Source organism: Megalopta genalis, chromosome 16 (genome assembly GCF_051020955.1).
Source record: "Megalopta genalis isolate 19385.01 chromosome 16, iyMegGena1_principal, whole genome shotgun sequence".
Lineage (NCBI taxonomy): Eukaryota > Metazoa > Arthropoda > Insecta > Hymenoptera > Halictidae > Megalopta > Megalopta genalis.
In genome coordinates, this window is record NC_135028.1 from 1149885 (window position 1) to 1175000 (window position 25116).

General features: G+C 42.4%; 1 protein-coding gene across 2 annotated transcripts; it reads right to left on the minus strand.

Annotated features, from left to right (window-relative positions):
• LOC117224528 (uncharacterized) lies at positions 1 to 24579 on the minus strand. Of its 2 annotated transcripts, none has more exons than XM_033477519.2 (4): positions 23691 to 24579; positions 5441 to 5538; positions 4954 to 5157; positions 1 to 2322 (listed from the first exon to the last, which is right to left on the minus strand). In XM_033477519.2, exons 1-4 carry the CDS (start codon positions 23765 to 23767, stop codon positions 1814 to 1816), a joined length of 888 nt encoding a protein of 295 aa, XP_033333410.1. In that variant the 5' UTR covers positions 23768 to 24579; the 3' UTR covers positions 1 to 1813. The 2 variants fall into 2 exon arrangements, with proteins under 2 accessions (XP_033333410.1, XP_033333409.1); XM_033477518.2 differs by lacking the exon at positions 23691 to 24579 and adding an exon at positions 11102 to 12302.
• Between the last annotated feature and the right edge of the window lie 537 nt (positions 24580 to 25116).

The following is a 25116-nucleotide window of genomic DNA, read 5'->3' on the forward strand; positions in this document are numbered from 1 at the left end:
TAGTTTAAGATTCAATTTTATTAAATATGTATTTGATATATTAGACTACTATGTATTATACACAATGTACATATATACAACCTACCTAATTAAAGGCGATAAACTGGATTTTCTGTTCTATCGACTGTTCAACTGTCACATTACATCCACGATTTATCATCTATACATCATAAAACCAAGTTCTGACCAGATTTAACCAAGTGAACACGGGAGGAGAGACGTGTGGCGTTTTCGAGGATTTTACAAAACGATCGTTCGTTTCGCGAAGGAACTCGGAGGGGTTCAGAGGCTGGGGGTTGGGGGTTCGGGGGGTGGCGAAACACTGGCCATGTTTTATATTACAACGGGTCCTCGAACGCGACCGTGCCGCTTTGCTCGAATAATTCAACAAACAATCGCTAAGTTTCTCCTGTTCGAAGTTTCTGCTAATTTTTCGTCCTAATCGATAAATTCCAACGACACGCTTTCCGAAGCTCCCTAATCGTCGGGAGCCGACATTATTTTCCGTGAAATGATTTCTCGCCGCGTTCGAAGAGAGAGAGAGAGAGAGAGAGAGAGAGAGAGAGAGAGAGAGAAATTGTTTTTCATCGTTCTTTCCTCTTATCTTCGATATATCGCGCGATTAGATTGATAGAAAGCAAGGTGTCAGCGAGTTACGTAAGCGACGATCACCCTTCTCCCTCGCTCTCTCACGCTTCCCCCCTCGCGTGCGCGCGCGCACGCACACATGGACACGCGAACACGTTTGCACACTGTCAAATCTCGAACGGAACGCTCGTCTATTCTTTCCGCTATCGCGGTTCACCGGGGATTACGATTCGAAAAATCGCGTCGATAGCGCGAACGCGAAGGCCTCGATGCGCGCGCGCGCGCTACATCGGCCGGCCATTTTGCACAGGGACAAACGGAACAGGAAATGAAACTCGTGCTCGTCGACAGCGAATTATTAAATCTGGCTCTCTATTATATCTCGTTTCACTTATCTACTTAACTCGCCCGGCGAGAACACGCTCGCCGCAACACGATCGCGAGCTATCTTTGGTTTCGCGCGTGCCCGCGCCATTTTCTCCCTTCTTCCGCCGCGAGTCGGCCATCTTGCGACCTCCGATCGCCGTCGAATTTGCTCGCAGGACACCTTTCTCAGCAGGAAAACCATTGTCCAGCCGATCGCTCGTCGACGAGCGAAAGCTTCGCGACTGGCCAGCCAACGCGGCGCGATTTCGGACTCGAGCTGATCGATAACCTTGACATAACCGACCTCGACACAACCGCCAAAGCCGACAGCACGATCGGCGACCACCGATTCCTCAGATTATGGCACCGGGATTGCTCGGACGTCTTATAAACAGCTGCACGAAGACGCTCGCGCGCCCGGAGGAAGAGTCATCCGCGCGGATTCCGCGACTCTGCCGTCGCTCAGAGTCCCGATCGCTGATCCTTTAGGGTATCCGCTAGCCGACACCTCGGCGAATTCGTTGCCCAGGTCTGCCGCAGCTTTTCCTCATCGAAAACTTTTCTCGAAGCGTTCCGCGATCACTTCCCGGTCGACGGTAGCTAAGTCCAGCTTCTCTTCCCTTCGGATTTCCTCTCGCCGACGGCGCCAAGGTAGATCGCGAGTCTTCTCGCATGGCTCTTCGGCAAGCCCGCGATCTGCTCTTCGAAATGAGCCATCGCTGAAGCCGCTCAGTGGACGTCGCGCGGAACAGGAAGCTTTCGATCGCCGGTCCTCCGGCTCCGACCAGACTAGATGCGGCGCGCAACCCCCTAGATTCGTTTAGGTTCGTCGGCAAACCGTTCGCAGGCGGGTTCGCGTTTACCACCAGTAAGGCTTCTGCATGTAGGGCGGCATTGGCACCTGGCCGGTGGAAGGGTACGCGGCTGGCTCCATCAGCTTCGACTGGCAGGGCTTGCCGTCCTTGATCAGCAAAGGCACGGCGACTCTTCTGGGCGAGCATCCGCTGCCGCCGGCCTCGACCACTCGCTCGGTGGCCGCCCTCTTCGTCTTGTACCTGTGGTTCTGGAACCAGATCTTCACCTGGGTTGGCGTCAGCCGGATTATCGACGCGAGATGCTCCCGCTCCGGCGCGCTCAGGTATCTCTGCTGGCGGAAACGTCGCTCCAGCTCGAACGTCTGCGCCTTCGAGAACAGAACTCGCCGTTTCCGTTTCTTGTGCTCCGTCTCGTGGGGCTGCGTCTCGCTGGTCTGCTGCTCGTCCTCGAAGTCCACGGACTCCTCTTCTTTGCACTCGTGGCTCGTCTCCTGCTTCGGGGCGAACGACAGGTCCGAGATCGTCGGGCTGGTCGAGTCCGGTTGCTGCAGCACTGGAATTGGCAAAACGGCTGATTTAGGGACGTCTTTTGGGACGTGATTTTGTGGGTGGATAATTTGTTTGTTGTTTCGTTTTGTGGTTGTTACGGTTTTATTTGTTGCAGGGGCTTTGAAGTGTTGGCGGCTTTTCGATTCATTTTCTGAGGCTGAAGGGTTGTATTCTCTGTGAAGATTTTGTAGAATAGTGGACGATTTGGGGGTAACTAATTATATAATAAAAGTCTCTTAACACCTGCAAGCTAAAGTATGAACGATAAAGAATGAGCTAGCAAGACAGAAGGAAATCGATGCGAGCCCGCATCTGTCGGCAATCATTATTAAGAATCGAAGGGTAGTTAAAAGTGCAGCTGCGATTTGCTCGCGTCATTTCTCTAATGACGTCATCGGCGTCGGGACGTTTTAACGACACCGTGAATAATAATTATTTGTGTCTATTCGATCCGATATATTATTATATGTTTCTATTATTATATATTTATATTATATCTATTGTATATAATATATAATAGAATAAATATCATATAATTATATTATATTATAATATAGTATTATATTTATATATTATATATACTATATTATACATTATATAATATAGTATAATATAAATATAATAATATATTATATATATTGCATAAATAATAAATAAATATAACTTAATAAATATATAAAAATAAAAAAATAAATATATTAAAATAAATATAATATACGCAGATATAGATAATAAAAAATATAGATATAATACAAGCACAACGAGTCACATTTTTGTAAAAACAATTCGTCGTTCGACTGTCAAGAAAAGAAATTCGTTCTCGTTCATCTCGCATTTCTTGCATTTGTCGGAGACAATATTTATTTTGCCCAAAGATTCGCGGTCATATTTATCAGCATTAAACTAACAAAACCCTTTTATCGTTTCTATTTTTTATATACATATTCATTCGAACGTCGTCGTAATCGACGATCACCGCAAGAGAAACCGAAGCAACGAAACCTAATTGAAATCACGGGACTGGTGTCGTCGAGGCCTAATCTTCCATGAAAATAATACAACGTTGATCCCATGGGGTGTATAGCTAGATCGGGGTGGCATCAAACAGGCTGTATATATTTCTTCGCACCCTCCCCAAACCGGCCCCCGGGAATCGCTCACAAAAGCGTTATTGTGTGCCCGCCGGCGCGGAGGGAACTCGTCGATGTACATTAAATTACCGTGTCTACCGGCCACCGTGGTATTTGCCACTTTAGCGAGAGGCTAATCAAAATATTGGTGGATTAAGGCCGGCATAGTGATCCGCGATCGTCGCGTCGCGTCGCGTTTATTATCGCTGTTCCGATGCGCGATATCAATTTAATTTAATTGATTCGAGTAAACGATTTCATTTAAGAATTTGGTTGACGGTAATTAGGGTGAATTGTTGGTAAATTTATATTATTATCTAAAATTAATTTAGCAAAATTTAGCGGAACATTTTAGCAGAGTATATTCGGCAACATTTTGCAAAGTATTTCAGCAAAATTTGAATATATTTTGCTAAGCTTTGCTGAATAAATTTTGCTAAGCTCTGCTGAATAAATTTTGCCAAAATATTCTACTAAATTTTGCCGAATAAATTCTGCTAAAAAACACTTAGCTAAATTTTGCTCGATCGAAATGAAATGAAAATCTCGCTTGGAAATGAAAATTACGACGAATTTACTGCTCGTCCAAGCGCTTCGATGTTTCCTTTTTCCCATCGATTGTTTCAAATTCTCCCCGTTACCGATGCCGAAGCGATTCCGACGCGATCTTCTCCGCAAGAATCAGAAGCATCCCCTGTCGTCGCGGTGGAAGCACGCGATTCGCAAATATCCGTTGCCAGAAGAGGGGACGCGTCCTCTAACCCTTATTCATTTAACACCCTACAATTGGTCCGCCCCGGCTAAGCAGGATCTAATGGTCCTATAAAAAGGTCCTTGTGGCCCCTGCGCGCCGATTGGCCCGTATACGAGGACAGATGTCCTTTCGAGGACAGATGCGTGTCGCCCTGTACGGCCACGATGAATCGGGACCGTCACGCCCAAAAAATCCTCCGGCAGCCTCTGCCGCCTCTTTTCACGGTTCCTTCTCCTTATCTCGTCTCCTCGTGTTCTCCTCTTTCAACTCTCTCTCTCCCTTCTCTGTTTTCTGGTTATGTTAGAAATCGAGCAGAGATCTCTTGCACCCTGTGCTTGCGCGGTTAGAAAAAGGGTGCTCGGGGATGCTGCGGTTGCCGGATCGCACAGGTAGCGGATTCGTTCCGATTTTTGCAGATTTTCCGTAAGGGTTGTTATTGTATTGAATAAATGGATATCTTATGGAAAGCGAAGGGAATTAATTTTGCGAAATTTGGCTGAATTTTGCTGAAATACTTTGCTAAATTTTGCGAAATTTTGCTGAATAAATTTTGCTAGAATACTTTGCTAAAGTTTGCAAAAATATTTTGCTAAATCTCGCTGAATAAATATTGCTAAAATACTTTGCTAAAGTTTGCTAAAAGCAAAGTCATTTAAAAAAAGACTGCTTTCGGAATCGAAGGAACAATCCCCCCTGGAATCCCCCCGTCATCGAAACGGTGCAAAGGCGAATCAGTGAATCATTTACTCACCGTTCACTTCTTCCAAAGGCTGAGGCAAGGTAGTCGGCAGCGTCGGTCCAGCCGGCCATCCGAGAAGACCAGGTGGCGGCGGAGGCAGCGTCCCTCTGTTCAAGTTCGCGTACAACGCCGGTTGCAGCATGGCCTGCGTGTGCTCGAAGAATTGCTGATACGCCGACGGGACATCGTTCGCGTTCGGCAGAACGGTGGTGCTACCTGCACCGAAATGTTTCGAAAACTGTGGCAACGAAGCTTTCGCAAGCCGGTGCGTCGAACGAAGCGAGAGCTTCGACGCCCGCGAACGGACAATCATTTACAGGATGTCCGAAAAATGTCTCGCAATCCGGAAACGGCGGGTTCCTCGGATCATTTGGAGCAACTTTTTCCTTTGCGAAAATGTTCTCCGAGGCACCGTTAACGAGTTATCAACGAAAAACAGTATGCCAATAAGAATCGAGTACATTTTTGGGACACCCTGTGTATTATTTATCCTGATTACCTTGGACGTCCGCTTCCTCCTGAGACGGCTTCGAGTCGAGCTGAAGGATGTCATGGATGTGGAAACTGGTCCGGGGCATTTTTATGCTCTCCAAAATTCTAGAACAGAAGAAAGAACGCGTTAAAAGCAACGCTCGGATCGCTTTTGCCGGCGAACTAACATTCATCGTGCATTCCACTAAATACCGGGCGCTTTAAAAAATAAACCTAGTGAAAAATGAACGATCGTGAAAAAATCTCGCGGCGAATCGGAGCCGGAATTATTGCGAAAAATTCACAGAATTTGCATTCTCCAAAAGTCGATCTTCTATGATTTAGTATGAATAAATTAGGCGCTCATTACTAGCCTATTGTTTGGCCAATTAACTAGCCTATTGTCTCACAAACTACGCATCTGATCTATATAAACATCGACCGAAAGCCTGCTCGATGATCGCCGAAACTAGCTTGCACCATGCAGCGAGAGTGGAGCCGAATTACAGCGAAGAGTGCTTTTTCTAGAGAATAAATGGCGCCGTGCATAAGAAAGTTGTTTCGTGTTTGAGGGAAGCGGTAAACCTTTACGCGAAAAATGAAAACGAAGGAGAAATAAGAGCTTCATAGCCAGGTATATACACGAAGTATTCCAAAATTATGACATTTCCTGGAAATGAAGGATTCTTGAGGTCATTCGAAGCAACTTTTTCCTTTGCGAAAATTTAATCCGCCGCTTCGTTTACGAGTTATCAACGAAAAACAGTGACCAACGAGTGATCGCATACGGTTGACGCTCCGCCCTCGCGGCCACCGCCGCTGAGTCATACAGCCGACGCGACTCACGAGGGCGGAGCGCCGACCGCGCTCGCTCTTCGATTGGTCCTCGTTTTTCGTTAATAACTCGCAAACGACGGCTCGGAGAGAATTTCTGTAAAGGGAAAAGTTGCTTCGAATGAGCTCGGGAATTCATTTCCCGGAAGTACCATGATTTTGGGATATTCTGTGTATTGAAAGCAGGTTCCAGGCGAGGGGCGCCGCGAGTCGAGAAGTCGCAGACAAAGCTCGGGTCTCCGAGCAAATTAATCCAATTTCGAATGTTGTGCCGTTGTTTGGGAAACGGCGCGGCTTGGCGTTGGCGAGCGTCAAGAAGCTAACCGGCCCGTTAAAACCCGATTAGCCGCGTCTTTCCCGCCGAGGGACCGGCCGTTCCGTGGATACCTGCAGTTTTCCTGCCAAACAACCTGTCCCCGATACAGAAGCGAACGCCCGGCTTCCCAGTTTAAGCCAAACGACCTATTATCGCGGCACGTTCCGGCGTTCCGATGAATAAGGCCCCCGGGCCTGTCCCAGAGTTTCTACAAATCGAGTCCGAACGACCGTCGACGTTCTTCAATGCGACGGCTGTCGAAAGAGTAGTCCCAATGTTGAGGCCTTCATCTGGGCCCTGCGACTTTCGCAGCGAATTTTCTGCCGGACGACGGCTTGCCACGTCGAATAAAACGAATTCTCAGCGGATAATAAATTTTCAATATAAAATAAATGGTAGAGTAAAATTTATTTTACTCGATAAGTTGAACAGATAATTTATTTGATATAAATAAAGGTCGAGCTGGCAATTTTATTTAAAATAATAAAATAATAATATTATATATATTATATATAACATAATAATAAAATAATAATATTATATAATATTATATAAATAATTTATTTAAAATTTCAGAATTTAGAATTTCAAAATTTCACCAATCAGGTACAGCAAACATAGTTCAACATCCGCGAAAATATTACAAATTTATACAGTAAATAATCGTGACAGGATTCCTCAAATCCAAAGCAATATTTCTGAATTTAATCATTAACATTGAAATTAATATTAGTACCTCAATAATTAGTAAACCGTGAAAGGTATAGGTTCATCATTTTCCATCATCAAGCTTTCAAGATACAGCTGTAAAATCGAGGGACCAGATACTGGCAATTTTGTGGGATTACTCTTCTTTTTTTCTCTGCGAAGACGCCGTATCGCGATTAGACCCGCGGAACTTCGTCAGATCCGTCGCAACTTTTGCTCGATCGCGGAAGAAACGCGGTATACCAGCTTCGCGGAACGGCGCTGGGTTTAATGAAAGAAGTTCCGGTGGAGTAGACAAGATTTTAATGAAACAAGTTCTCGAAAATTGTCTAATTTTGCCGGCGGAACGAAACACACCTACACGACGGAGATGTTCGACGAAAGCTCGTCGTCGAAGCTGCTGCGCGCGGCTCTGCGTGAACCTGAAGAGAGCGCTTTAAAACGCGTGAGAGGAACGCTCGGAATCACAGCGACGTGAGTGAGAGTTTTCAAGAATGACGACTTGTATGCCGCGAAATGTAATCTGTACGGTAATTTCTCTCTAATTCGCGCGCGGATTGCGCACCAAAATGGACAATTCGAGGAGAAGAGATACGATTGTTCGAGCGGCTCGAATAATGCGGCTCGTTTTTACAATAATTAATATTAATAATAATATTAATTATTAATCTCTTCCCAAATTGTCCACTTTTGAGCGCACTCTGATCGCGAATTAGAGAAATGACTGTACATAATCTTGGAATGTCCTGTCGCGTCTATCATAAAATCACCAATATTTCTTTAATAATAATTTCTTTTTTCCCCCAGATACTCGCAAATCGTCGTTATCATTCTCTATAATTTTCTATAGACGCGACAGAATCCGTTCGAAGATACGCTTTGTTCTTCGACGCATTGTTCCTTCTTTTATCGTTCAACCGCGCCGTCGCCTGCTCTTCCTTTATCTCGTTAATCGGTTCGTCGTAGTTTTTTCCAAGTCCTCGGTTATTGTACCGCGATATCGAAGCGATGATCGTGTGCCATAGTCATCGAGCGCGAATCGCGAGATCGGATCCGAATCGGGACCGTTATCGAGACCGACTTCATCCTCCCTTGAACGGCTGAAATTTTTGTGTCAATCGTCGCCGAGATGTTTCTTTCGTGCCGAGAGAGAGAACGATAAACAAACGGGGATTATTGTTGAATAAATTATGCATTCGGCGGCTCGTAGCACGGAATTCGTTCTAATATAAATAATGTGAACGACAACTTCGTTGTCGAACTTGGTCAAACTGATCCGCAATTTTTTCTTTTTGGAGAAACGAAATTAACGTTTTATTACTTTTTATTATTACTGTAAATTCTCCCTAATTATATTATCATCAGCTTGCGCACAAAAATGGACAATTTGCGCGTCGATGCACGTTTTCTGCAATTATCGATTGTCGACAACCGTAAAAATCTCGTCGACAGTGATTAGAAAAATCTAAGAGAATAGGAAAAGAAAGATCTAAGAGAATAGGGAAAGAAAAATCTAAGAGAATAGGAAAAGAAAGATCTAAGAGAATAGGAAAAGAAAGATCTAAGAGAATAGGAAAAGAAAGAGATCTAAGAGAATAGAAAAAGAAAAATCTAGAAAACATCTAAGGTTTTTATTATAAATTACTGCATTTCCCTCGCGGTTCGGCGAACATGAATCGTTCTTCCGTCGGAGAAGATAGTTCTTCTCTTCTCAGAAATCATCCGATCATCAGAAATCATCTGTCTCGTCAACGAGTATAGAAGACAGACTGCGTTGGGGTGTCTCGCGATCGTTTCCACGATAAATCTGCCGCGTGGTAATCGTTCGCCGATCTCGAGAGACCGACGAATTATTGCGCGTGACTTCGACGGGACGCGCGGTTATTTATCGAGTCGCGTTTCCGCCCGATTACAGTAATTTCTCGCGGATATGTTCGAGCGTCGGAACTGATACCAGTAAATCTGAGAATACTAAGTGCGATTATTAGAGCCTCGCGGCTGATTTTCACAGAAACTCGGGGCAATCGGCGAAAATAAGGCGGCGGCCAGCGTGCTGGTGTGTGTTAAAATGAAAATAATTTAACTTAACTTGACTTAACGTGACTTAAATTGACTTAATTTGACTTATAACTTCGTTTAACTTGATTTAACTTGACTTAACTTGACTTAACTCGACTTAATTTGACTTATAACTTGATTTAACATGACTTAACTCGACTAAACTTGACTTAACTCGACTTAACTCGACTTAACTTGACTTATAACTTGACTCAACTCGACTCAACTTTTTTATTTCTAATTTTCGGCCTAGATTCGAAGGCAGTTCAGAGGCCACGTGTCGCGATTCGAAGCCAAACAGGCCATTTTATATCATCTTATTAATTTCGCATCGTATTATCTCCGCCGACCCTTAGCATCTATGTAGCAATAAATCGCATAGGCGTAGAACTAACAAAATAAAGAAAACAATTCACAACAGCCAGAAATTTGGCATTTCCGGGAGAAATTACTGTAGCTGTATCGGTATATGTAATCGGTAAAATTATGTGCGCCCGCGAATCCGTCGCTGAACACGCGCTCGTTACGTTGCTGCCCCCGAGAAGAAAACAAACGGAATCTACGATATGATTTGTTATCGGTGTCGAATCAATTGCACGTTACGGTCGCCGGCGATTTTAATGCTAAGGACACGTGCGGACCTTGATCGTTCGCGATAAACCGGTTTCGAAAACGATTAAAAATGTTATTATTAATATATATGCTTGCTATTATATATATAGTTATTAATACAGCTTGCACAAGCGTGTATGTACGAGTGGCTCGGAATCGCAACGACGAAAGTCACAGTTTCCACATCGCGAGAAACTAAGGACAATGTTATTGTTTAATAATATGTTTATTATTTGTTAACTATGGACATCGTTCATCGACCAAATTTATTGTTAAGATAGCGCGGCGTTTAGTTGATTTCTACAGTGACTTTATAATTTATCTCGCTTGTGTTTTCAACGCTTTTTGCGTGCACGGTTAATTTCTTCTTAATTAGCGCTTCGATCGCGCACAAAAATGGACAATTTGGGAAGAGGAGACACGATTGTTCGAGTTTTGGGGCGAATGTTTATAGTTGTTGACGATCGGCGACTATAAAAACGAGGTATAAGGCTCGAATAATCGGGTCCCCTTTTCACAAATTGTTTATTTTTGTGTATTTTTGTGGGCGATCGGAGTGCTAATTAGGGAGAATTCACTGCAATTCATTTAATGTCTGAACAAAATACTATTCGGAAATATTTTGTCAATATTTCATTGATTGCTAGCAACTATAAAATCGAAGCGCAAAGCTCGAACAACAATCGTATCTCCGTTTCCCAAATTGTCCACTTTTGTGCGCAATCTAAGCACAAATTAGGAAAAATTAACTATAATCAATTCAACGCCTAAACAAACAACCATTTCGAAATATTATCTCATCGATCGCCAAACTATAAAAGCTCGCCGCGAGACTCAAATAATCCCGCCTCCCAAATCGTCCATTTCCGTGCGCAATTTAAGCACAAATTAGGAAAAAAATTTAATCCTCGAAGAAAACATCTTCGTCGCGATTCCACGCGTCGACCGATCCCGTCGCGCGCTCGATCCCACCGAAAAGCATACACCAATCAAAAAAATAAAAACGCATGCGAGAGAGACAGAGGGTCCTCGTACAGGTTTCCAGCCGATAAAACATTGCGCCGGAGTGTGTCCGTGTCTGTGTGTGTGCGTGTGTGATAAAATAACAAAAGCTGTCGGCGGTGTAAAACGCGGTGTATGCGGTTTTGTTAGTTCGTTTACCTATTATTGAAAGCAAGGTGGCTGTACCAGACGTGATTCAAGAGACTGGTCGGATAGGATAGCAGCGACCAGGGCAGAATCTTATTCTTGTCCGCCATTTTGAAAGGGTTTCGGAGAGGTGTTTTAGCGGCGTCAGTACATGTTTAGCGAACGTCCTCAAATGCTTCGCTCGTTATATTCTTTTCCCTCGCATTCGAACTCTATCATTTACACTCTCTTTCTCTCGTCAATTACTTTTACTTTTGATATTTGCTTGTTATTTTTGCTTGTTAGTATTCTATTTCGTTCTTTTTTGTCGTTTCCTATACACAGAGTTACTGTGGCTTTTCGTTCGCCGTTCTCTCTCTCTCGTACCTTCTTTACTAATTCACTCGTGTTCCACTTTCGTCCCGTTTTCTCTACCTCGTCCGTCCGTGTCCGTCAGTGCTTCACTAAATCACAGCAACATCGATTACACGGTTCACACTGTTTATTCACAAATCGTCACCGTGTGCATCCTGCCGAATTCATCGTCCAGGCACAGAACACGCGGAGAAACGGCTCGGACTCCGGCGAACAATCCGCCCGGTTTCCATCGGCGAAGGCGACGACGCGTCCGCGGATAAGAGAACGAGGCACCTCGCGATCGGCCTCGTAAATCTTCGCTCCGCGATTTCTTCTTGCTTGTTTCCTTTTTCTGTTGTTTTTTTAAATCCGTGGAAAATCGTCGAGAGCCGAGAGAGTCGGGCGATGGGACACGGACCCGGTCGCCGGACACAGCGAAGAGGAGTCCTTCTCTCCCAGCGGCTGAAGGGCGCTCTCTCTCCCTTGTAGTTTTTGAGTGTCCTCGACGAGCACTTGACGGCTAGTGTTCCCTACCTCCGCGCCGTTTCGGCCGTCAAGCACCCTCGAACCCGAGGGCGGATCTCTTCGCCAGGGGCGGAGATTCCGGCGCTCACCCCGCGTGGCCTGGCCGCGCGACAGTCCACCCCTCTGCGAGCCGCAGCCCGGCGCTCCGCGGACCGGCTCCAGAATTTCTCCACGGCCGATTTACAGCGACGACTGCGACGCCAGTCGATCATCCCTTTCGGACCTCGTGCACGGAAATCAATTTCTTAGCGTGAATAAGAGCGATCAACCCCCGCGCGCCCCGCGGTCACGCCGAGACTCCTCGTCGTCGGCTTCGCTCTCGAACGTTCCTGGGCGAAGAGACCGAGGGGTTGAACGACTCGCGACGTTTCTGCCGATTTTCTGGCCGATATTGCGATTACTTCGGACGCTTTGTTGCTTGGAACTGCGTGGAATCCGTCCGAGTCTCCGAACTCGCGAATCCGCGATGAAATTGCTCGTCGCTTTATTTGTCTGGATTTGGACAAAAATATGGATTTTGAGGAGTGAACGTGTGCTCTATTGCGCGTTTTATGAAGCGGAGGGAAGTGGGGGAGGGACGAGTTTAAATGATTATTCGGTTGATAATTGAGAGGGTCGCTTTTAAGGGTATTTCTTAGTATATTATTATATATTACATTAATTACTATATTTAGTATATTTAGTATTTTTCTATAGTATTTCTCATAGTATTTCCACTATATTATTATATTTACTATTATATTTAGTATATATTTACTGTATTTACTATTTTCCAACAGCATTTCTTACAGTATTTTTACATTATTTATCTCATAATCCCCGATTGCCAACAACCATAACAACAAGACCCAAGGCACCATTTTCGTGCGCAATCTTCGCGTCAATTAGAGACAAATTACTATAATTCATTCAATGTACCTAGTACGAAGTACCATTTAGAACCATTATTTCACCGAATGTAAAAACAGTTCACACTCTGATTCAAATATAAAAAATCCAACCATTCAACAACGAATCTTCCATTCGGCGCAAGATTGCATCATCGCAAACGACGCGTGTCGTCCAAAACGTCATTCAAAAAGTCCCATCGTTTAACCATTTCCAAAAATCACGAGAAGACAATAACAACAAAGACGCAAAGACGCCCCGAAGATCGCATTGGCGTATCCTAGAATTTTCGTGCTCGACGCGCGTGCTCGACGCGCGCGCTCGTCGATCGACGCACGAGAAGAAAACAGAGAAGCGTCGCGAAGAGAGCGAAGACTGGCGGGTACACTCGGATTCAAGAGCGCGGCATATAGCGCAGAACGTTGAACAAGGAATTTATTGAAATGAGAAACGCTAGAAGGATATCGTGAATCGAAAAGCGACGGCGGCGGCGGGCAGTCCTTGCTCGGCCGAGGCGACGATCTACTGCTGGCGTCGCGGACGGTGGGGTGAGTTTCCACGGGGTGGAGCTTACGGCCGGCCAATCCGGGCGCCGGGGTGCCTAGGATCCCGACGGCGGAGTGTTTCGGGGGTTGATTTCAGCCCTCGCCGCTGGCCGACCAATCCGGTCGCTCCATCGATCAGAGCTTTTTTACACCGAGAGCATACTCTCCGGCGTCGAGTGTTAATGCGAAAGAGCATTAGCGGTGCTTTTACTGTGTCATTTCGATTTTTTTCCTCACCCTCCCCTTCGCCTCTCTCCCTGTCGATTTTAGGGGCCACTCACCGCCCCTACCCTCCTCCCTCCCCGTACATCCTGCTCTCGCAATCAAGATCTATTGATACTCGAAACTGGGTTAAAAGCGTCCTCGGGCGCACCGTCGCGTCGTCACGATCGTTATTTACTCCTCGCTGTGCATTCCGGGTTACAACGGGGCGACTCCGTTACAACGGGGCGACTACGTTACAACGGCTAATTCGAGGACGAAAGCGCGCAGGTAATTATTAGACTTTGCCGCGTCGAGGCTGCGTCAAGGTTATCGTGTGTAGCTTTGTGTTAACGCTTTGCACTCGAAGCTATTTTAATTATATTATTATCTAATTTATATTGTTACTATAAATATTATTATATATTGTATTACATTTTTGAGATTTTGTGCATAGGAAAGCATATGCTGTCAAGATACGTATGCTCAAAATTTTATCCCTTATTTTGCCGTCAATTAACAGTCGATTTGATAAAATGTTTGCGAGCAGGGAACATGATTGTTATAATTAGACAGAAATGGATGAAACGCGAGATTATAATTATATTCCTATCGTGCTATTTACAGAAAATCGGTCACGTTTTTTAATGATATATAATATAATCATAATATGATTATAATTCAATTGTGGATATATAACATAATTATGATATAATTATAATACAATTGTGATATATACTATAATTATGGTATAATTATAATATAATTGTGATATAATTATAATACAATTGTGATATATAATATAATTATGATACAATTATAATATAATACAAATTTAATAACACGAGTCTACTGCCATTTTGCAAATCGCAATATTCCACGTCCGCATATCGCCTTAAATTCATTCGCACGGAAACTCTTTCTACCTTATCCCAAAACCTCATCAATTATAAAATTGTCACCGGATTAACAGTGCCAAAACACAAGACACCCCTCCCTACCTAATTAAAGTAGCCAAGTGAACGCGATCTCCCACCGTGCACGGCATCATTCCTACCAATTTCGAATCGCCGACAAATGGACGACATTTCTCCGGGCGCACAATGGTCCCACAATTTGTATCAAATCGCGCGGAAAGCGGGCCGCATAAACACGCGCGCAGAATATACATACATACATACATACATACATATATATACGTCCGCGCGGTCAGTCCGTGGAACATGGTTCAGCGGAGGAACAGGTAAGGATGTCAGAGTGAGAGAAAGGCGACGATGGAGCGGGTTTCCGGTTTATTCAAGCCGGCCTTTGTCAGCTCGCGTGTGTCCCTGGCCGCGGCGAAGAAGTCAAAAGTGCGGAAGAGGGCGGATCCCGGAGACCTTCCCAGCTTTTTTCTCATGACTTCTCACCCTTGGATTTAACAAGCCGACGAGAAATCTGCTCGCGGAACCTCGAGGACTCGCCTCGGCGAGAGAGAAACCCCGAAAAAAACCCCACCGAAGCTTCTCGCCGAATATCGCCGCAGTAATAGGTACCTTCGAGACCGTGAGTGTACCTATTACTGCGAAAAGAGCTTCGATTGCGCTCTCGATTTCTCTCGTAATTTTAATATAATAATATATATATATATATAACAATATATTAATATATGTAATAATATATGTAATATATTATTATATATGTAATAATATATAATATAATAATATAATAATTTCCAAATTGTAAAACCGTCGCGCGTCGAGGAAGGTTCGCGGAATTTGTCCGCTGGAGGAAAGCGGACACGTCGGGAACGGGAGGGTTGAAGCGGATTAAAGGGTGCGCGGAGCTCGCGTGGACGTTCTCGGAGACGGAGTGTCACGCTCGAGGAAAATATCGGGCGGAAAGACCGGCTTCGTGCCGGAGAGAAGCGAGAGTCTCCCGGGGCGTCCTCGTCCGCGCGCGTTCCGCCGCGTTTTAACTCGGTTAGAATCGAATTCAACGAGACGCTCTCGTCAGTTTTCCTCTCCTTTCTTCGCTCCGGCTGGAAACTCCAAGCGTCGGACGGCGGCGAAAAGCAAAAAGAACAGAGCGAGAGAGCGAGAGAGAGAGAGAAGTTTTCGAGGCTCCCGGGGCAATCGAGCAACATTTGCCGGGATCCCACGACTGTTTGGCGATAGCTGTGCCAACTTGTTTCGAGCACGCAACCCAATTTGTCTACGTCTCATTGTTTTACTCCGCGATCGTTGCTTCGCGGTGCCTTCCCGCCGACTGGGTAATGTCGAGGGGATCGTGCCACCAACTATTACGGCCCTCCAATCATCGAGTGCTGCCCTCTCAGACCGTTTTCTCCGCAGAAATTCATTTCGGCTCGATGATTTTCTATTTTTTTATTTCTCGGTCGAGGCCGTCGAATCTGCCGCCGTCTCCTTATGATATCGGCGATGGCTGTGGAACGAAGTGGAATTGTTTGTTTAAATCGATGGGATCGATGACGAATTTGCGTTGACCGTGATTTTGCGGATTTTCTGCGAATACGATTTGATGAAATATATAAAGTCTCGAGGATGCAGGATGAATTTAATTATATTGTTACGCTATTTTTAATTTGGCGAAATTGTTTGAAGGAACGAGCTGTTTTTATCGAATTTATGGTTATATTTAATAATATGATGATATAATATTGTAATAATATAATAATATAATAATATAATAGTATAATAGTATAGTAGTATAATAGTCCAATAGTATAATGATATAATAATATAATAATATAATAATATAATAATATAATAGTATAATGATATAATGATATAATAATATAATAGTATAATAGTGTAATAGTATAATAGTATAATAGTATAATAATATAATAGTATAATAGTGTAATAGTATAATAGTATAATAATATAATAGTATAATAGTATAATAATATAATAATATAATAGTATAGTGATATAATGATATAATCATATAGTAATATAGTGATATAATAATATAATAATATAATAATATAATAGTAGCGATGCGATCAAAAAGTACTCGTCTCGTTGCAACGTATAATTCCACAATTCCTATTCAAAGCATTTCTCCCTAAAAGGAACACTTTTCCTAGTAATTTAGATCTCAGAGTATTGTCTCAAACCACGCTGTACACTTCGAAAAATTGCACTTTGGCCGCCTGTTCGGGATAAGCTGCCCCGGTGCAGGGTTTTCTGTTTCGTTCGAGCAGCTAGGCACCAGCGAGGCACAATTATGCCACCATGGTCGTAAAATAAGGCGAGCCCGAAAAATTTGTCTGCGAGAGGAAAACATGGTCGTCCAGGAACGACGTCGACAAATTTATTGCTTATTGTTGCGGTACAGAGGGTTTTATTGCTACCAGTGTTCGGGTCTAATTGCTTTGCCAGGTGGCTCCAAAGTGAGGGCCCCTCCCTGTCTCGCTCTTCCCTTTTGCATCGGCTCTTCTCTCTTTCTCTTCGGGTCATTCATGACCGGCCGCCGTCCACCAGCTAGAATTTTGAAAATGACCCGAGGAAGACGAACGTCGGCGTTGACAAACGAAATCTGATCTAGCCGATACAAGACGATCGGATTAACTGGTAGCAGAGACGGTTGTTCCAGCAAACAGTGGATTAACTCAACGCTTAGCGAGGCTCCAGTGAATACAATCTACCCGAAATGGCATAAGCGTCGTCGGCTTACTGTACAGGGTGTCCCAAAATTATTGTACAGGCGAGACGTTTGGGGTTGCTGATTTAATTTGTGAATACGGATCGGTGAACGAACGTGTTAGAGGTTATATTAAATATCATACTGTTTTTATATACTTCCTCTATTTTCACTTAACAGTTATAATTAATAATTTAATAACAATTATCTAAATTAATATTTATTATATAAAACAGTTTGAATACAAATACCACACTGTTTTTAAATACTTCCCCTATTTTCACTGAACAATTATAATTAATAATTGTTATTAAATTATTAATTATAATTGTTAGGTGAAAATAGGGGTAGCATTTAAAAATAGTGTGGTATTTGTATTCAAACTGTTTTAAACAAAAATGGTGTCGTATTGATTCATATAAAAATGGTTTCAAGTTGTTTCAAACGAAGATATTGTCAAATTGCTTCGAACAAAAATGCTCTCAAATGATTTCAAATAAAAATAGCGTCCAATTGGCTCAAACAAAAATGCTCTCAGATTATTTCAAACAATAAACAGTTCTCAAAACGAGAAAAAAAAGATTGTTTGAAACACAAATGCCCCAAAATTGCTTCAAACAAAAATGTCCTCGAACAGTTTCAAACAAAAATGCTCTCAAATGATTTCAAACAAAAATATCGTCGAATTGCCTCAAACCAAATTTTATTTTTAAAATTGTTTCAAACAATAAACAGTTCTCAAAACGAGAAAAAAAAATTGTTTGAGGCAAACATGCTCTCAAACTGATTCAAACAAAAATAGCCTCGAACTATTACAAACAAAAATGCCCTCGAATTACTTGCAACATCGTCAAACCGTTCCAAGCCGAAATCCTCAAAAAAATTATATAAAAAAAAGATGCCCTCAAGTAGTTTGAAGCCGTTTGAAACGATCGCTTCGAACATCGAACGTCTCCCAATACGAATGAAATAAAAACACAAAGAACCACTAAAATCTTCGCACAGTAAAAAAAAGAAAAAAGGAAAAAGGAAAACTATGTCCGCAAACCACTCGACACTCGACTGGTTCTAGCCGAAAGAAAAACAAGGAAATCGTCGTCGTGGAGTCGAGTTTTAGGGACGCACTTGCGCGTACTCGGTGCCAACGAATGGGCCACTTCATCCTCGGTTCGCCCGAGACTCCGAAGAGGTTCCCTCAGGTGTACAGAGAGAAGCGAAGAAACGTGCCGCGATGAATGGAAGGTTCATCCATTTACGAGTTATTTCCGCCGATGCCGCATTACCATCACAATATCGGTACCTGTCGGTCAAACACCTGAGCCTCTTCTCTCCTGGCAGTCCTTATTTATTGCCCGGACGTGCCGGCGCAAGATTCGCCCGAAAATTTCGTGTCCTCCGAGACGGGCCCGTCCGTGGACCCCGTTGCACTCGGAGGGCCTTGCGACGAGCTTGTCAATGGGGGAACAGAGTCTCGCGATTACACGCGAATCTGAATGTTCAATGCGCCTCCTCGAGTGCCACTAGACTTCGGGCTATCGAAACGGTAGTCCTCGAGTGGCGGAGTCGAGTGGCCGTTACAACACCGGGGGATCGTAAAAAAAATGGTCAAGTACAATTGCGCCTTGCACTTTGCGCTCGACGACGGGCCCCGAAAATATTACCGCGTACAATGCGGATTGTAAATCATTTCGTGGACGCGCGATTCGAGAAATGGTGAAACGAACCGATACGAAGTTCTTTGTCGAATGGCGCTGCGCTGGTTTTCAAGGTCTGTTTTATATATATATATATGAAATGAATTTATTTTAAAATATTTTAAATACTACTACTACTAATATTTATGTAGTAAATATCGAACGAATTTTAGACAATTTTTGTGATTCAAGTTGGAAACACGGCTTTCGTATATTTTGGTGACAATAATTTTCGAAAAATAATGTTAAGTAATTAGTGTTGACATGTATCTTTGTTGCTACGACAAAGAATCAGAATTACAATAATATTAATAGAATGATGGGAGAAGAATTATGTTTTGAAAAATTTCTCTGGCAATTTTATTATACGCTGTGATCGTTGCACTTGATAATTATGAGATTAATTGCACTGTAATTATTGCAGTTCACTCGTAAATGTGTCCAACAATAATGCAAAGGTGTCCAACATACAAGCGAAGGTAGAATTATAATAATAGAAGTTAATAATAATAGTTATTATTATAGTACTACTAATTATAATAATAATTATTATTATAATAATACTAGTATTAGTATTAGTTTTATTTACTAGTATTAGTATTATTAGTACTAGTATTAGTATTATTAGTATTATATATTAGTGTTATTAGTACTAGTATTGGTATTATTAGTATTATTATTTAGCACTAGTATTAGTATTAGTATTAGTATTATTAGTATTATTAGTATTATTTAGTACTAGTATTAGTATTATAATCATAATAATAATTATTTTTATTATACTACTATTACTACTACTAATAATTATACTACTACTACTACTACTACTACAACTACTACTGCTTACAATAATAACAATAATAATTATTATTATTATTAATAATAGAATTATCTTGGAACAGTTAATTTAGCTCGCACGAAAGTAGAATGAAGCCGAATCAACGCTAAGACGAAATTCCGCCCGTCCATAAGAAAATCGTGAAGCTAATCGAGGGCATCTGCTTTTCTCAGGAAGCTGAACCGATTTCGTTTATCGATCATTCGGTTCGACCTGGCAAGGCAGGTAACCCTTGGCAAGCGACCAATCCGAGTTACGATTAATCCGAAATTTATGGTGGAAACCAACAGGTGTTGGTACTTCGGCCCTTTCGGGGTTCTCGCGTGTGTCCGGCACCCATGTAACAAGGCGTACCACTCTATGCCGAAGGATTCGCCTAACCGATATGCGTGACTGCTCCTTAAACGATCGCTTCCGGTTTCCGGTGCAATCCGCCTAATCAGATATGCTAATCGCTCTATAACATTCGGCGCCCGATCGCCTGCCTATTCGGGCCATGTAGGATTCTTTTTCTTTTCTCGCGCGGATTTTTCCAGTTTTCCGCGAAAAGAAAAGCGATCGGGAACCGCGTCGTCGGCTTCTAATCGAGCGGTTTTCTCTTTCCGCGAAGGAATTAGCTTCGCGTTCCGTGTCGTCGTCGATCGTCGCGATCGGCGGATTAGATAACGCGCGCGAGAAAGGAAAGGGCATTTTTTTTCCTTTGCCAATATCGCGGCGTTCGCCGCGGTTTCTTTTCTTCGGCTTTTTAATCTTCCCTAGATTAAACTGTTGGGAAACGTACGCCGCTTCTTTTCGCCGCCGCGTTATCGTTATTCTCCGTCGACGACGCGACGAGAAAAATTCGAATCGCGACGCGGACTGCTGCTGCTGCTTCGACGTGGCGTTCAATTTGCCACGAAACTGAACTAAGCTTTAAAAATCAGCCGCGATCTCGAATGGGTACGGGTTAAATTTTATTTTAAATGGTAATTGTGTGTGTGTGATGTTTTTATTTCGTTAAGAAGTCGTTTTTGGGAAGGATTTTGCAAATAATTTATTTAGCGTTCTTTTGCTTGCACGCAAGATGTTATTTTTTATTTGGATTTTGGGGAAAGACGAATAATTAGTAATTGTTGCTTCTATTTCGTCTGTTGTATATTATTTGTTATTGTATTGTATTATACTGTATTGTATATTACATTATACTGTAGATTATATATTATATTATATTGTAGATTATATATTATATTATGTGGTATATCATATATTATATTATATTGTGTATTATATATTATATTATATTATATGGTATATTATATACTATATTATACTGTAGATTATATATTATATTATATGGTATATTATATATTTTATTATACTGTGGATTATATATTATATTATATGATATATTATGTATTATATTATATTGTAGATTATATATTATATTATATGGAATATTATATATTATATTATACCGTAGATTATATATATTATATTATATGATATATTATATATTATATATTATATTATATGGTATATTATATATTGTATATTATTATACAATTATTATTAATTAATACAATATTATATATTGTATATTATTATTATATATTGTATATTAATCGAACGTTTGAATGCAATCAAAAAATACGAAAGTTATTTTTCGCTTCGAAAATGATAGAATGGACTTAAAATAAACGCTTAACGAAATATATTTCGCGAAGGAAATTGTGACACATTTTCTTTACGCTAATCGACTCGAAATAAAAATACGTAACCGACGCGTGCGGAATGCAACTATTGCAACATGCAACGGCGATCGTCCGAACTTCGGTGCAATTCCTCTACGTTAATACGAATATTTTCGCTCCTTATCGGCAACACCCGTTCCTATTAAGATCAACGAGAACGTCGGACGCGTTCAGGTTCACAACGGATCTGATTCGCGATAACGACGCAATCTCTCACCGAATCTCGATCCTAGATCCACACACGCGACCTACATATATCCGCCGCTATTACTCGATGCAGGTCAATCGATACCATCGTGCACCATCGTGCGCGCACGGTCTTCCATATATATATATATATATATATATATATATATATTTTTTTTCCACCGTTGTCCGGCTCGTATGATCAACGATTAGATACACGTGATAATAAGAAAACAAACGTTTCGATGGCGTCCGATTTATCAACGGCGCGGCAACGTCTTTCCAGAAATTGAAATCGCGCGAGTCGCGTATGGGCGATGTGGGCTAACTTTTTTTAAGTACGTTTGCGAGATTTATGTTTTCATTGCGATGCATCGATTAAATTGAATGTTATTGCAGGTTTTATATAATAACTGATAAATTAGTCATTCTGACGCCCCTTGGCCTAGATCAAGTGTCAAAAATATCCTAAAAACGGCAAAATTACTACTAATTTCCACTACTAATTTTGTCCACACAAAACATAGCAACCGAGGATAATAATCTATATAACTCCGGCGTTATAATAATCTAGCGTTAAAAATACCACGAAAAACGTCAAAAATTGCTACTATTTTTTTACTAATTTTATCCACACAAAAAATACCACCCAAGGACACGACATTATAAATCCTCGATGCCGGTGAGAATCACGGCGTACACGAACGTCTATTAGAAAATTCGCATTCACAAGTCCCGAGAAAAAGTCATTCGAGGGCCGAGTGCTCGAGGCACGGACCCGAACGCGACGATAAAGCTTTCTACGGCCTTAAGAGCTCCGAATTCTCATGGAATCCCGACAGAATGGCCGGAGGGGCCGTGAATGGATCTTAGCCGGTGCCTTGTGCCTCGTATAACTTCTTAAATGTTTCTTAAACGATGCCGGTGGCTGGCTTTAACCAGCCGTGCAGAGTCCGGGTCACGTTTGGCCCGGTGGCATCGAAGGGACGGTGGGCCCCTTCACGGGGAACCCGTCCCCCTTCTGAAAGGAGCTTCCACGAAGCCCACCCGTCGAGCCACCTACTACGAGACATAGTACTACGTTCATTCATGACTCCGGAATCCGGTTGCTCCATTGTGACCAGTTCATGAATGAACGTGGAACTCCATTTTTCCGGAGCCATCTTCCCCCACTCTGCTCCGTGTTCGTTCGCTGTGCACCGAACGAACGCAGCACAGAGCCCCCGTGTGTCGGCAAATTTGCGTCCCGAGGACTTTCGAAGGACTTTAAGGACACTTTGGACCCTGACCGACGTCGATAGATTTTTCTGTGAACGCTGGGAGCAGCGGTGGGGGCGCTGGTTTTTTGCGAGGAGACGCTAAAATTGCGAATCGCTGCGCCCTCGGCGCGTTCTGACGCTTTTTTTCATTCTTTTATGTCGCTTATCTTCGAACGAAAGGATCTGCTCGATAGCTAGAAAGTGAATTATGCTTGAAAATTGAGCCGAGGGCACAGTTATTGGTCATAGAGCACAGTAACCGGCTCATGTATGTTGCTTATTTTCGAACGAAAGGATCTGCTCGATAACTAGAAAGTGAATTATGCTTGAAAATTGAACCGAGGGCACAGTTATTGGTCATAGAGCACAGTAACCGGCTCATGTATGTTGCTTATTTTCAAACGAAAGGATCTGCTCGATAGCTAGAAAGTTATCTATTCCGATTTTGAACAAGAGAATTTTATAGAAATCAAATAAATTGAATGAAATCAATTAACAGTAAATTAAAGTAAAATAGTGACTCCTTAAGTAAGTAAATTAAAAGCAATTAGTGACCCGTCATTTTGACGGGTTCCACGAATCTTTCTTCGTTCAGCGAAGAAAAACAAATACAATATAAGTTACAATAAATAATAGATAAATAACCAAGTGTTCTATAAGAAATTTAGCACGCAAGCACCGTTTCGAGTCGTCGATTTCTGCGAAAGAAGCCGTGAACAACGTTGATTCTATCTCCGAAAAAGATCGTTACCTGTACTCCTCTTCCGCATAGTCCGGTGGAAACAGATGCCAGGTAGCGTCGTAGCAGTCGTCGTATCCGTTCGCCATTTTTCCTCGTGCAAGCAGATATATATATACAATTCCCGTCGATTCGATGTAAGTCGGCTCAAAAAATGCTCCACTGTCGCGCAGCTGCGACGTGCGCGTTCTCGATCAAACCCGAAAGCGGCTGATCTTCGGCGACGAGTTCATTCGAAAGGATAAAATCAATTTTCCGGCCGATCGAAACGAAAGAAATCGAGCGAGCCGATCCGTCGCGCGTCGAAATTATCGAATTATTATTAATTGATTATAGCGATTATGGCGATTATGGCGTCCCGATTATAGCGATTATGGCGATTATGGCGTCCCAGTTATAGCGATTATGGCGTCCCGATTATGGCGATTATGGCGTCCCGGTTATAGTGATTATAGCGTCCCGATTATAGTGATTATGGCGTCCCGATTATAGCGATTATAGCGTCCCGGTTATAGCGATTATAGTGTCCCGATTATAGTGATTATAGCGTCCTGGTTATAGTGATTATAACGTCCCGATTATGGCGATTATGGCGTCCCGATTATAACGATTATGGCGTCCCGATTATAGCAATTATAGCGTCCCGACGTATCGTCGAATAGTCGTTTTTCCGTCGATTTTATTCAACGATTTCGTCGGCTCGGTTTTTCGTTAACAGCACTTTCGTGGCGCCATGCGATGGCTCCTTCGCACAAAAAAATCGCTGTTTCGCTGGCGAAAAGAGTCGCGAGATTTCGTTGGTGATGCACGGCGAAGGGCGACGACAGGCGACGAACGACGCGAACGTACGAATTTTTCGAAAGCCGACCAAACCGTAATAAAGGTTTCTCACTTACTGAGAACTATATGTGGATATATCGATCACCTATATATTGTATCAAAAATATGGCTACCAGATAGGAGCTCCGGCAACGTTATCTGTTTGATAACACCCTATATAGATTAGTTTGACTACTGTAACACACGTCAGAGAGTCCCAAATGATATCGGTTTTTCAAAGATTCGATACGATCGCCGGTGTTGTGTACGTGTACACGTGTGTACGTGTACGTGTTATAAAAAAAAAGAAAATGATTTCGCCGCTTTCGGTTCGACGCGCGCTGAACAACCATACGTTTCGGCGACGAGAACAATAGGCGTGCTATCGCGACGACGATGTTTCGCATGAAAGACCGAGCCTTTTCTAGGCTCGCGAAAAGATAATATATATTATTGTATAATATTAATATTAATAATAATATAATATTATATATAAATATAGATATTATAATACTAATATAGTATTAGTAGTATAATAAATAATATAGCGGAATATATGATGGTAGCATATATATATTATATTAATATTATATTATATTATATTATACTATATTATATT

Coding starts and splice junctions, on each gene's coding strand:
- LOC117224528 (XM_033477518.2), bottom strand. CDS start 11,199: ATGGCGGACAAGAATAAGATTCTGCCCTGGTCGCTGCTATCCTATCCG. Junction 5,539..11,101: donor CACCTTGCTTTCAATAATAG/GTAAACGAACTA, acceptor CTTCTGTTCTAG/AATTTTGGAGAGCATAAAAA. Junction 2,323..4,953: donor GCCTTTGGAAGAAGTGAACG/GTGAGTAAATGA, acceptor TGCCAATTCCAG/TGCTGCAGCAACCGGACTCG.